At 41.8% G+C, this 14,336-nt stretch overlaps 2 protein-coding genes across 2 annotated transcripts in view; both read left to right on the top strand.

Moving 5' to 3' along the window:
• Positions 1-14,336, top strand: part of LOC104426390 (laccase-4) — an 18,776-nt gene extending 4,440 nt beyond the window's left edge. Inside the window, exons 2-7 of the mRNA XM_010039421.3 lie at positions 10,369-10,499; positions 11,644-11,795; positions 12,072-12,316; positions 12,595-12,723; positions 12,830-13,765; positions 13,877-14,336. Coding sequence (XP_010037723.2) covers positions 10,404-10,499; positions 11,644-11,795; positions 12,072-12,316; positions 12,595-12,723; positions 12,830-13,765; positions 13,877-14,040 — 1,722 coding nt within the window. The 5' untranslated portion in view covers positions 10,369-10,403 and the 3' untranslated portion in view covers positions 14,041-14,336. The remainder of the gene's footprint in view (positions 1-10,368; positions 10,500-11,643; positions 11,796-12,071; positions 12,317-12,594; positions 12,724-12,829; positions 13,766-13,876) is intronic.
• On the top strand, positions 742-5,609 carry LOC104426391 (pentatricopeptide repeat-containing protein At3g09060). Its single transcript, XM_010039422.3, is given in 6 exon segments — positions 742-1,099; positions 1,102-2,178; positions 2,181-3,080; positions 3,334-3,489; positions 3,562-5,097; positions 5,190-5,609. Coding segments are annotated over 3 exon segments (2,094 nt in total). The 5' UTR covers positions 742-972; the 3' UTR covers positions 3,071-3,080; positions 3,334-3,489; positions 3,562-5,097; positions 5,190-5,609.

Below are 14,336 nucleotides of genomic sequence, written 5' to 3'. Positions count from 1 at the left end.
GTAGAGACTAGCTTGAGAAAAAACAATAGAGGGATGTTCATGAATTTCAAGTAGAAGTAAGTGGACAAATTGCGGTATTACATCGAAAAATCAATCAAAACTATGTACGTTTGTGCGACTGCTTTGTCTGAATTGGTTACACATGTTTGCCTCAGAGCAAAAAGAAAAAAAGGGATAATGATACTAAAAGTCTCACGTTAGTGTCGATTATACTTTACGGATACAAAGAAAAAAACAAATCCAAAGATAGAAAAAAGGGCATCTTGCTCCTCTTCGCTTCGTCCTCTAACAAGATTGATCGAGGTTGGCTTTAGTTTGTATGAAGAAAATGTGATTAGAGGAAACTACATACGGAATAACAAGTGTAAATGAACATCGAATAATTAACGGCAAATAATAGAGTTTGATCAGATATCAAAAGGCTTATTTAGTAACGTCGAGTTAATTTTTCTGCTCCTGGGAAAAAAAAGTGGCTAGAGAATATATTAGAGAAAAAAGAAGCAAAAAAAAAAAATGTAATTCTTTGTTTTCGGAAATAAAAATGGAAAAATCATTTCAAAATAGAATTCGTTCCCGGAAGTAGGGAAGTTACTAAACGGATCTTTAGTCCAAATCGGTTTCGAATGGACTCATTCTCACATTTTTTTCAGCGGCCCAGCCCATAACACTCCGTGACCCTCGATGGGCAGCTCGTAATTACGAGCAGAAAGGAGGTCAATCTTCACCCTAGCCTCACTCGCAGCTTCGCTCTTCGCCTCCTTTAAACTTTCGACTCCGCCGGCGGCCCACCGCCTCTGCTCCATTTTCTCTCCAGCTGATCCGCCGCCGGCAAGTCGGCCACGGTCTCCCTCCCTCCGTCCCTGCCTCCCTCTCCCTCTCTCTACCGTACGAAGAGACCTCCCTCGTTCCCGGCGACCTTCTCCCTGGAATGAAGTGAGGCATGGCGAGCGAGCCGCTGCTTCGCGAGCGCCCATGGCTGCCCACCTCCCCAAGAACCCGCCGCTCTCCCCGAAGCGCCTCCTCCAGCGCCTCAAGGCCGAGAGGAGCCCCCTCGCCGCCCTCGCCCTCCTCCTCGACTCGCCCGCCCCCTCCCGCTCCCCGACGTCTTCCACCACGTGCTCCGCCGCCTCGTCGGCCCCGGGCCCGCCGCCGCCGCCGTCCCCGTCCATGTCGGCCGCGTCGTCCAGCTCATCCGGGCCCAGGGCTGCCGGTGCCCCGAGGACGTCGCCCTCACCGTCATCAAAGGGTACGCCAAGAGCGCGATGCCCGACCAGGCGCTGGACGTGTTCCGGAACATGGGGGAGATCTTCGGGTGCGAGCCCGGGATAAGGTCGTATAACTCGTTGCTGAACGCGTTCGTCGAGTCGGGTCAGTGGGATCGGGCCGAGTCGTTCTTCGCCTACTTCGAAACGGCGGGGTTGGCGCCAAATCTGCAGACGTATAACGTTTTGATCAAGATATCGTGCAAGAAGAGGAATTTTGAGAAGGCCAAGGAGCTTTTGAAGTGGATGTGGGACAACCATTTGAAGCCTAATTTGTATAGTTACGGGACCGTGCTCAATGCACTCGCAAAGAGTGGGGACTTATTGGGTGCGTATGAACTGTTTGATGAAATGTCTGAGAGAGGTGTTATGCCTGATGTCACGTCTTATAACATTTTGATTGATGGGTTCTTTAGGAAGAGAGATTATGTGAAGGCCTGTGAAGTCTGGGAGAGGTTGGTGAAATCACCTTCTGTATATCCAAATGTTGTGACTTACAATGTGATGATTAATGGCTTCTGTAAATGCGGCAAGTTTAGCGAGAGTTTGGAAGTATGGAAGAGGATGAAGGGAAATAAAAGAGAGATGGATTTGTTCACTTACAGTAATGTAATACATGCGTTCTGTGAGTCGGGAAATGTAGATGCTGCTGAGAAAGTGTACAAGGAGATGGTTGCCAGTGGGCTGTCTCCTGATGTGGTTGTGTACAACACAATGCTCAATGGGTTTTGTCGAGCGGGGAAGGTTATTGAGTCCTTTGAGTTGTGGAAGGTAATGGAGAAGGATGGCTGTCGTAATATCCGTAGTTATAACACATTCATCAGTGGCTTGTTAGAGAATGGGAAGGTGGATGAAGCAATTTTGATGTGGGAACAATTGCATTCTAGTGGATGCTGTGCTGATTCAACAACTTTTGGGTCATGGTAAAAGGGATGTGCAAGAATGGATACTTAAGTAAAGCTATCAGACTCTTAGAAGGGGCAGAAGATGAGAACATTGATTTAGATAACTCTGCATACTCATCGATGGTGAATGGTTTGTGCAAGGAAGGAAGATTGGATGAAGCAGTCAGCTTTCTTGGTCAGCTGGGTAAACGTGGCCATAAGCTGGATCCACATGTTTGCAACCCATTGATTGACGGATTTGTTCACAACGGTAAATTTCAAGATGCGATCCACCTTCTAAAAATGATGAACAGTAATAGTTGTCCTCAAACCATTGTCACCTACAACATTCTAATAAAGGGTTTATGCAAGGCTGAACAGTTTGGTAAGGCTTATGACGTAGTGAAGGAGATGCTAGAAAAAGGGTGGAAGCCGGACATGATCACCTATAGCTTGCTGATGGATGGCCTTTGCAAAGGCAAGAAGGTTGACATGTCCCTTGAATTGTGGAGACTGGTCCTAGCAAAGGGTTTAAAACCTGACATAACTATGCACAACATTATTATTCATGGGCTTTGCTCTGCAGGCAGAGTAGAAGCTGCCCTACAACTGTGTTCAAAGATGAGGGAGCAGAACTGCTCTCCAAATCTTGTCACCCTTAACACGTTGATGGAGGGCTTTTACAAGTTGAGAGATTGTGAAAAGGCCTCAGAAATTTGGCACTGCATCTTAAAGCAAGGGTTACGGCCAGATATTATTTCTTACAATATTACTTTCAAAGGTCTTTGTAATTGTGGAAAAACATCAAATGCTGTTAGTTTCCTAGATGACGCTTTGGCTCATGGAATAGTACCTACCGCTATTACCTGGAATATATTAGTCAGAGCTATAATTAAAGAAGCAACTCGATCTACCATATCATAATATCAAGGAAGTAAGTTGCTAACTTCTGTTATTTTGCTTGTTGACTTTTTTGCTTGGCATGTGAATTTTGATTGTATTGACCACCGAATAAATTGCTCTTGACACCCTTTTTTAGCTTGTGATGAGAACTATACTGGGACTTTCATGCATGTCTCTGATTATGCTTCTTTGGAATACGCTCTTCGCCCTTCTGTCAACTTTTCTTATATATATATTTTCAAGGATCATGATCGTTTAAGCTTTTGCTGGGCTTGTTGTTCCAGATATCGGTGACTTTTTATTTTGGATTCTGGTACTTGTATCCTCATCATTTGGTGGTTGAGAACATGCAAGGTCTTTCAGCTAACCGGATGCCTGATGATGAGGCACACGATGGATAGTTTCGCGATATGATGCCAAAGTTCCTCCCACATAATGGGGTAAGACTTTTCTGCTGTTACCATTTAGCAGTTATTTAATTTCATAATCTTAACATGTTTTGTTTTCTTCAGCTAATTCTGCATGGTGGGTTACAGACATTTGCCTTTCTGGAAGGCACTGTGAACCACCCATTCACTTATCCTTAAAGTGGTGTCACCTTACCCAAACTTGAGTTCTTATGGTATGTAATTCTTTTTTATGATTCATTTGATTATATTTGTAATCATGAGACTGCATTTTTAGAAACTGTCAGCATTAGTACTTATGTCAGCGGATGTTGGCTGCTTTCATCTATAAAAAAATTCTGCTGTTTTCAAACCAAGAATGGTTCTGATCTAAAGGTATGCCCTCCTCCTGCAGAAAAAAAGATATATTGCCTTCTCTTTGTTTTTACTGATTACGCCTTTGGCATCTTAGATTTTTCCATGATTTCTAAATTTAGGGGGCTTCACTTTTATCTTGCCTATTTACTGATTAGTCAAGGTCAAATTGTAGTTGCAATTCCATGAGGAAGTTGATACAAGTCAGTAAAGCATCAGAGATGGTAATTAACTTACCAGTGTCTTGGTAATTAGAGATATACTACTAAGACTGAATACAATGATGCTAAAGCAAAATGGAGCATGATGTATCAACCCAAGAAATAAGATTATACTTGGGGTTATTTTGTCATGCAAAAGATATATTGCCTTCTCTTTGTTTTTACTGATTACGCCTTTGACATCTTAGATTTTCGTTTTTACTCATTATGCCTTTGACATCTTAGATTTTTCCATGATTTCTAAATTTAGGGGGCTTCACTTTGATCTTGCCTATTTACTTAGTCGAGGTCAAATTGTAGTTGCAATTCCATGAGGAAGTTTATACAAGTCAGTTAAGCATCAGAGATGGTAATTAACTTACCAGTGTCTTGGTAATTAGAGATATGCTACTAAGACTGAATTCAATGATGCTAAAGCAAAATGGAGCATGATGTATCAACCCAAGAAATAAGATTATACTTCGGGTTATTTTGTCATGCAACAGTCCTTTCCCCCTACACCCTAAAGAACAGCATGAAAGTATCATATAACCAATTCTGTCTTTATGAGATTCTTTGGAGAGGGAAAAAATGCCCCGTGTTGTCCCTGATATCTCTTGCTTTAGGCAAATATCGCAAAAGCTAAGATGTGTACTTCCGGTCAATTCAGGATGAGAAGAAGGAATCAACTTCAACCATTGGCTTGCCCTTCAAGGTCTCAATCTTAAACGCAAGGTACGAGTTCTGATTTATATGCTCATGTGTATCAGGTGATAGGGCATTACTGCTTCTGTGTTTTACTTGGTCTTTGTTCTCTGCGTCATTCTTATCTCCACTCTAGGGATCCTTTGTAGGATTGCAATCAATTCTGCTATTCACACACGACTTCGAGAAATTGATATGCTCCTGGCTGTGCTTCATCTTTTTCAAAGGACATTAAAATATTATTCAAATTCTTCGTACCTGCAATGGTCCTTTAACATGCCATCTTGACAAGTAGTAGAGCCTCACGGTTGGGACGTAGACTTACAAGTGGCGTGTTCACTTGGAGGTAGCACAATGGCGGTAGTTGAGGAGCTTTTAATTGGTAATTGGCACGTCCTATATATTTTTCTTTACATTGCATGGACTGGTGAGCATAAGCAAGGTTCAGGAGATTGATGTCATCTATTTATGCAGCCATGAAGCATGCGAAGGAAGGCACAGCTGACATTCATAGGGGAATTTTCAACAAGAATCGTGCCGCCTTTGTTCTCCTAAGCTGTGAAGGAAGATACAAATACAATGTACGAGGACTTCAGGCTGTTAATTTGCAATACTTGTAGAATAATAGAGCCTAGTTGAGTAAAATAGTAGGTTCCCCTCTCTCTGGGAGATCAAAAAAGTTCTAAAAATGTATACCAAATGTGCATAGTTGATTAGGTGGGATGGAGAGTATTAGAAATCTTTAACTTCTGGAAAATTCAGATTGTTTGAGATGTGTAGTAGGTTCTGTAATGAGAGTAATGCTTAGATTGTGGCCCCCACTGCAAAATCTCAATAGAAATACTGCCTGTAATACAAAAGATATCTTAAACAAGTGTTTTGTTTTATGTTCTATGCCACGCCCCTCGTAAATTCAAGTTTCCTGTATCTATCCTCAGCTCTTTTCTGTTGTCTCAGTGCCACCTGTCTTTTTTTCGGGTAAACAGTGATTATCTTGAATAGGTGGAGGAGGTGCGATCCCAGACAGGTTGCTGCATCGCAACGACTGATCTGCATCATTAGGAAGGCACTGAGATCCGTCCCTAGAGTGAATCTTTTTTCGAGTAAAAGGTAATAGTTTGGACACAAAACAAGGGGGCCAGAAAAACCAGAAAAAAGAGAGTAAAGAAGGTGGCAAGAGTTGGATGGGTAGTACAGACAATTTTTAAGTCTTGAGACAGCTACTTCTCTAGCTAGAGATTCGCACTCACCCACCGTCGGTTCAATCTTTGCTTCGAAACCAAACTTTGTTTCTTGGTTTGCTCTGCGACATTTGATGCATGACCTGAAAAGTATTTCCTACCCATATTCTTTAGTTGTGGTATCTGTCTGACACGGACTATGGGCTTTGTTTTTCTGAGGTTCCTCGTTTGAATATGACCCAGTTCACTTACGCCATGAAAAATGTGTAGCAGAAAAGACCAAGTCAATCGATTGGGGTCGAAGCAACTTTGCTATTTCGTAATGCGCTGTCGAAATCTCATGCTTCCGTGAACATTTTTTCTTTCTTGCGCATGCTTTTCGGTCGCTATAGCGAACGTCATGCCCAGAATTTTAGGAGCACGACATCCAACAGTTTTTCCAAAGTAAAATCTATATATATAATCTTGAAAACATTTTTTTTTTTTTTTCCCTTTGTTGACTTTGAGTTCCTTGGAATTAAAAATTTAGACCGTTTATTTGAAGGAAAACTGTTTATGCAATTTTGTTACCAACTTTTCAGTGTTTGGCTGATTAAAAATTAATTGATCTATGGAAAAAGATTTCCATTAAGTAAAAACAATAAACTTAGACTGGAATAAAACTACTTCCCTTTATGGTAAAAGGAAATCATTTTCCTTAAACCATAAAAGAAATAAAAATTAATAAATTTTCCTTGAAAATGATTTCATGGAAAATGTTTTCCTTAAACACTTTCAGTAAAACAAGCATACCCTTGCTTCATTTGTTAAAGAAAATGAATGACTTGGACAATAATTCCCTAAACGTGATTCCTTGCATCATTCACAAAAATGATTGAAAGAAAAATATATTCATTGTTTGTAAAATTATTTAAATATAACCTCAATAATGAATTTTTTACATAAACTAATTATATCAAGAGCGATATTGATATAAGCAATTAAAATTAGGAAAATATTTTCCAATAATTCATTTTGGCAAAATAAACGCATCGTGAGGTTGGTGAGATTTTTCTCTAACTTATCAAGTGTAACGCCATGTGCTAGTAAGTAGCTATGATTAAAATACCCTTGTAATAGGGTAGGAACAATTATTGCTTGGATTCAGTTTATTTAGATCCATTATCATCTTCAAGAAACAAGGGATACACATTAGATCCAAAGAAAAAAAGAAAAGAAATGAAAAGAAAGGCATGTTTTGACATATCTCTTTCACCGTTTTATCCACTATAAAATACAACGTACAGTAGAAAATGTGTACCTTGACAAGCTTCGTAATATAGCATCTTTCAAGCCACATGTTCGTGTAAACACATTAAGGCTCCTAAGTATACTTGCAGTAGTCATATTTTGTGACTGTATTATGGTTCAATATAATGTATATGTTAGACAATGTTTAAATAAAAATAAAAAAAAGTTGCTTAGAATGAAACTTTATGTTGGATCCACATAATCACAAAATTCCATTCTTACATCAATTAGAACCAACCTCTTCACCTCATTTAGATAAAAAAAAATTGTTAGGGTTAAAAAAAAACTAAATCAAGTAGACACCGATTCTCTCTTCTTTTTTTTTTTTTTTAGTCACCAAAACCTCTAAACTTGTAGTATCATAATAGAAATACTTTTCATTACAGTTTTATAAAAAAACGACTAGTAAAAATGTGAAGTGGCAATTTCTGTGGATGACAACAGGCAAATAGAGTTGATGTAAATTTGACGCGATAAAAATATGACAAAGTCATTTTAAATGAATAAAAAATTTTCTTGTCTTTTTATGCTTTTCTTTTAACTTTTACGTCTTTTCAGTTCCTCCCCCGTCTTCTTCCTTGGTGTGCACATGGCCGACGTGTCCACTTGGCGACGTCGATTTTCTTTCGGCCACGCTCTACGCTATCTCACAGTCTATTTCTCACTCGCTCTCAGGTCAACCTTCACTCGAGATCATGACCGGCCTCCACGCTACCTCAGATGTGGAGTTTGGCCTCAGATCAGAGGTAAAGACCTCAAATATGAGTCGACGAAGAACGTCTCACAGCCTCAGCCTGTGGTTGGAACCTCCATTAAAAGCCGTTTCTGATGGTAGCCGAGTCTTGACTGTCTGTGATAATCGTGGCCAACCATGGTGGTGGTGGTGTTGCCACTGTCATTTCGTAGTGAAAGTACTAATAAGTTTGTCATAACTCATAACATAACTTAATGTCAATCAATCTTCATTCTAGCCAAATCAACACTACGTTTAATACCAAAAAAGACTTCAAATTATGTTAATTATAACACGAAAATCTAGACTTTTTTTTTGTATCATTAAAAAACCTTAAACTTGTTAAATGTAACACAAATATCCAACTTTTTTGTGTCATGAAAAAACTAGAATTTATATTAGTATAACAAATATATCTTGGATGAAATTAAATAGATAGTATATATATCACATACGTATAAATTTATATTTTTTGCTACACAAAAAAAGTTAGGGTATTTTTGTCACAGTGAATATAATTTGGGATTTTTTTTTTTGGTAATTACCCGCTAAACTATTTGCAAATTACACACATATATACACATATATTTGTTTCGATAACATAATCCCTTACTAATTTGAAATATATAGCTCGCACTGTTGAAGAAAATAAATAGTTTTCATAGCACAATCTCGTGCAAAGCACGGATGAGAAAAATAGTACGTACTTTAATGTCGTACCCGGTCCTTTGAAGCTGAGGGGTACGGCTTCCTAAAGCACTTGAGTGCGAGAGCTATTCCTAAATATCCTAGGAGGATTCAGAATGATAGAAGCAACATCCACAAATGGGAGAGACCACCTAAAATCGTGTCGTGTTCTTGCAGTACTAGCACTCTGCATCATGTACTTTTGAGTATGCAACTTGGCCATTTCTATGCAGAAATCCGAGAACAAAACAATCTAGATGTCCTTTATAAAAACCGTCAAGATTCCCAAGCTCCCACAAACCCTAACCCTAGTCACCTCAATCTCTCCACCTCCCACCGCCCACCACCAACTGCCCCTCCGGGAGACCACCCAACCGCCTTTGACCACCGTCTCGGTACTGATGTTGCCTTCCACTCCCTCTTCCCCCCCTGCCCTCTCTCTGTCCACGCGCGCAAGGCCGGGGGAGGGGGAGAGGCAAGCGTGCATGGTTCGGAAGACAGCAATGACCTTAGAGGGCGACAAATGCGGTGGAAAGGAGGGCAATGGCGAGCTGAACTAGGTTTGCCACATTGGGATCCAGGGTCCTATGTGGTCAGGCACTAAGAAGGTGGTGAGGGTACTTTGGAAAGAAGGTGAAGAGTTAGTAATTTAGAATGCGGGTCAATAAATGAGTAAAATGTGAAGTTGGATATTGAAGATTTTCCCAAAGAATTTGGCGAATTAAGAGCAAGCGTGCATGGTTCGGAAGGCAACGACGACCTTAGATTGACATTGTCCGTGGTTTCCAGGACCAGGATCGCAGGTGCTGACGGCCTAAGATTGAGGCTGCAAATGCGGTGACTACCTTAAATTTAATTTCTCATTTAAGGTTGCCATGGTACACGTGCCTAGGGAGGGGAGGGGAGTTTTTTTTTATGGTGGTGGGGGGAGGCGGCAAGGGCAGTGGAAAGGAGGGCAACGACGAGTTGAACTAGATTTGCCACACTAGGGTCCCGGGTGTGGTCCGGCACAAAGAAAGGTGGTGAGGATACTTCAAAAAAAGAAAAAGTGGAGAGTTAATAATTTAGAGCGCAGGCTGATAAATGAGTAATATGTAAGGATAACTAAAGAAGTTTTTCCCAAAAAAATTGGCGAATTAAGTAGCGGTACCCATGTATTTGTAGTCAACTAGATTTATCGAATCTAGACGATAAGTAAAGGTGAACGCACCAGCAATTCAATCAAGAGTTTGCGGCAAGAAACCAGAAGTTAGTCGATGCTCCAGCCAAACTTTTTCATGCGAACAGTTGGTCCGAAAAAAATTAATTCAAATAAAAAGAAAGGCATGGCAACTGAAAATAAAACAGATGTAATTGTCAGAAAAACAAGGGATTCTAGAATGTATGGTACTGCAGCTTTTGATAGGAAAGAGGTCAATTTCATGGAGCGCACACCAGAAGTCGAGTGGCAACTTCCAGGATCAACTCACTGAGCGAACCTCTGAAAAGGAAAGAAGGAAAGAAGAACGAACGGACCATACGCTTTATGTGATATGCAAGGAAATGAGAGGTTAAGACCTCCGGGGGTATATCCCTTTGTTAGCTGGGGAAAATGAAAATCTTTATTTCCAAGATTTCCCTCCGCTTCACCTAACCGAGCAAAAACGACATTGCAGCAATTCTCTCCGTATCCTATATAAGTTTGCGTTGGCTAGTCGCTCATTAAAAGCAAAATATCATAGTTCCAAAGACAAACCTGATCAACCAGAGAGTGAGACCACACAGAGAGAGAGAGAGAGAGAGAGAGAGAGAGAGAGAATGGAGTCGTGCTGGGTTCGTCTCCTTGTTCTTCTCTTTGGGGTGCTCGTTCTTCCTGCAATGGTGGAGTGCAGAGTTCGACACTATAAGTTCAATGTGAGTTCGTGGTCTTTTGTTGTGTGTAGGGTTTTCGTCGTTCAATGGTGACATTGCTGTCGTTTTTCTTCCCATGCATGCGCATGTATTTACTGTTTCATGAGCTGCTTCGCGTTCTACCTTACACGCATGATAAAGGAAAAGATTATACGTTTACTATCATACATATCTTTACTCCATAGTCAAGCGATGTACGCAGGAGAATTTCGGAATCTAACTTCGCTGTTTTTCGTACAAAAATGGGGCGGTGCATAATGGGTTTGCTTCATGCAAGTGGCGACAAGCTTGCCTTGAATGAGTCCATCAGTACATCATACTAGTCGGATAGCCTTGGTAAAAGGAGGACATAAGAATATGAAAATACGAAAAAGAGAATGCTATATAAATATATATAGCTCTGCATTGATAGACAGAGCTAGTAGCAAGAAGATATCAATCCTGCTGCTTTTGGGTCCTATAATTAGAAGTTAGATGGACAATCAATAATGGCTTTAACTAATATGGTTGGTCTCACTACATATGATACGAAAGAACTTCAATGCGTCCCCTCTGTGTGATGATCAAGTCTCTCCACGTACCTAACGAGTCAACAAAAAGAATCTCAATGCGTCCCCTCTATATAAACCGCTTGTCAATTGGATTTTGAGTTGATTTTCCCTGATTTTCGACTTTAGCATGGAAAGAGGAAGACATGTGATACGTTAGCAATTTGTGTTTTCATGTCATAAGCGACTATTCGTGTGAGTTCGCATTGTTACAAAAATATTTCAACGTGATCAAAAGTATTTTCATTAAAAATATATAAATCTATGTCAATTCATATAAATTTAAAGTTTAAATTAAGTCCAATTCGAGTTTCTCTTAATAAAAAAACAGTGTGCCGTATCAAGAAATGCCACCACATGCGTCAGCCTAGAATTTCTCTAAAACCATGCCAGGATTAGGGAAAGTCTTAACTAGAGATCGATCTGTTTTCTTGTATGGTATGCGGGGTAGGTATCAGTCTCATATCCCCACCAAACCACTGTTTGCCAGTAGAGCAGAAGAAGACTGACCGACCCCCTGCGGCCATTCTCAGGAAGATGTTCTGAGATTCTGCTGTAGATGAATAAACATTGATTGGGTATGGATGATTCTTGGGCAGGTGGTGATGAAGAACATGACGAGACTATGCTCCACCAAGCCCATCGTCACCGTCAATGGGAAGTTGCCAGGACCCACCCTCTACGCCAGGGAAGGCGACAACGTGCTTGTCAAGGTCGCCAACCACGTCAAGTACAACGTTACTATTCACTGGTGAGACACCCTACCTAGTCATCAACCATCAATTAGGTTAAAACTGAGACTTTTAAGCTGACAAACTGTGCGGACCAAATCTGCACACGTTCTTGTCTGCCTGGCAAAATCAAAACACAAGTGCTGTAGCAGTCGCAATTTCCATCGTCTTCGGAGATTGCTGCCATTAGAAAAATATTCTGTCTTGACATTTCATTATGAGCATTGACCCTTTTCATCTTTTATAAGTACGAATTTTGAATTCGAATGTATCGTAACATGTGCACGGCATGGCAGGCATGGTGTTCGACAGCTCAGAACGGGCTGGGCCGACGGGCCAGCGTACATTACCCAATGCCCGATCCAGACGGGCCAAAACTTCATCTACAACTTCACGATCACGGGGCAGAGAGGGACGCTTCTCTGGCACGCGCACATTCTGTGGCTGAGAGTGACCCTGCACGGCGCCATCGTCATCTTGCCGAAGCGTGGCGTCCCCTATCCCTTCCCCAAACCCAGCAAGGAATATGTTATCATCTTGGGTGAGCCCACTTTAATCAATTTGATAGCTGTCACGAAGAAGCACAGCCATTATTACTTAAACACCATGATGGACGAGGGTACGATTGAAATCTAATCTGTCACAAGATAAGAAAAAGGGATGCTAGCTTCCGGGAGAAAACAAGAAATTCACTGTACTCGCTCTTAAATGCAAGGGTTGAGCCATAACCATAACAACCATGGCCTAAAATCTGAGGTTCTATAATGTGCTTTTTGTTGAAGACTAATAACATACTTCATCTACCTGTAAATTTGACAGCTGAATGGTGGAAATCGGACACCGAAACCGTGATCAACCAAGCTATGAGTCAGGGATTGGCGCCAAATGTCTCGGATGCTCACACCATTAACGGACATCCCGGGCCTGTCCCGGGTTGCCCTTCAGAACGTAATAACATCTGCCGATCCAAATTCTGATCTGCATGACATTGACCATTCTATTTTCACCTATTGATGCTAATATTTTCATGAATATTTCTTTTTATCGTTTGAAGGTAGCTATACGTTGCCGGTGGAGAGCGGCAAGACCTATCTGCTGCGGATTGTCAATGCTGCACTCAATGAAGAGCTCTTCTTCAAGATCGCGCAGCACAACCTAACCGTGGTGGAAGTCGATGCCACGTATGTGAAACCGTTCCAAACGGACACCATCCTGATTACTCCAGGTCAGACCACAAACGTCCTCCTCACTACGAACCAAAACGCCGGCAAGTACTTGATCACCGCCTCCACATTCATGGAAACGGCCATCGTAGCCATCGACAACGTGACCGCAAGCGCGGCCGTGCACTATTCCGGCACCCTCGCCAGCGCCTCCACGGTGCTCACCAAACCGCCTCCTCAAAATGCCTCCGCCGTGGCCAACAGCTTCAACAACGCCCTCCGGAGCCTCAACTCGAAGAAGTACCCGGCCAAGGTCCCAAAGACCGTCGATCACAACCTCTTCTTCACGGTCGGCTTAGGGGTCAACCCCTGCCCCACTTGCACAGCCGGGAACGGAAGCAGGGTCGTGGCGGCCGTAAACAATATCTCATTCGTGATGCCGACGATCGCCCTCCTACAAGCTCATGTCTTCAACATTAGCGGGGTCTTCACGACCGACTTTCCTGGTAACCCTCCGACGACATACAACTACACTGCGACGCCGCCGCAGAACGCGAGCGTGCCGACCATGAACGGCACCAAGGTCTACCGGTTGCCGTATAACGCTACGGTCCAGCTCGTTTTACAGGACACCGGGATAATCGCGCCGGAGACCCACCCCATCCATCTGCACGGATTCAACTTCTTCGGTGTGGGCAAAGGAGTGGGGAATTATGACCCAAAGAAGGATCCCAAGAAGTTCAATCTGGTTGACCCAGTGGAGAGGAACACCATTGGAATCCCATCTGGTGGATGGATAGCCATCAGATTCATAGCAGACAATCCAGGTAACAAGAAACATTCAACTTAATTTATTCCCTTTTCTTTTTCTGTCAAATCATTATATAATCTCATAAACTTACTGATTTAAGATCCTTTTTTGGGTTCCAAATGAATAGGAGTTTGGTTCCTGCACTGCCATCTGGAAGTGCACACAACTTGGGGACTGAAGATGGCATTCTTGGTGGACAATGGGAAGGGGCCTAAAGAGACCCTGCTTCCACCTCCAAGTGATCTTCCAAATGTTGATCATTTGATCATGAGGACGACAAGCGATTACTAATGACACCAAGTTAGTGGAATTTCTCATTGAAAAAGAAGAAGAAGAGCAAGAAGAATAAGAAAGATGAGGAGAGAAGCCATAGAAGATTTGACCAAGAAGAGAGGGCAATAAACCAAAGAGACCCTTGAGATCACGACATCCCGCAATTGTTTCTAGAGTAATAGAAGGATTTACTCGACACTGCTACAATAAATTAAGGAAGACAAGGAATTTGGTTTTTTCCTTGGAGGAGTGTAATTTGTTTTTTGGCAAGCTATACATGAATACATGGAATAAAGAAAGAGAATTCTGAGATA

This window comes from Eucalyptus grandis, chromosome 11 (genome assembly GCF_016545825.1).
Source record: "Eucalyptus grandis isolate ANBG69807.140 chromosome 11, ASM1654582v1, whole genome shotgun sequence".
In the NCBI taxonomy this organism is placed as follows: domain Eukaryota; kingdom Viridiplantae; phylum Streptophyta; class Magnoliopsida; order Myrtales; family Myrtaceae; genus Eucalyptus; species Eucalyptus grandis.
Note: the sequence above shows the minus strand (reverse complement) of the source record. Positions and strands in the feature narration are given on the sequence as shown.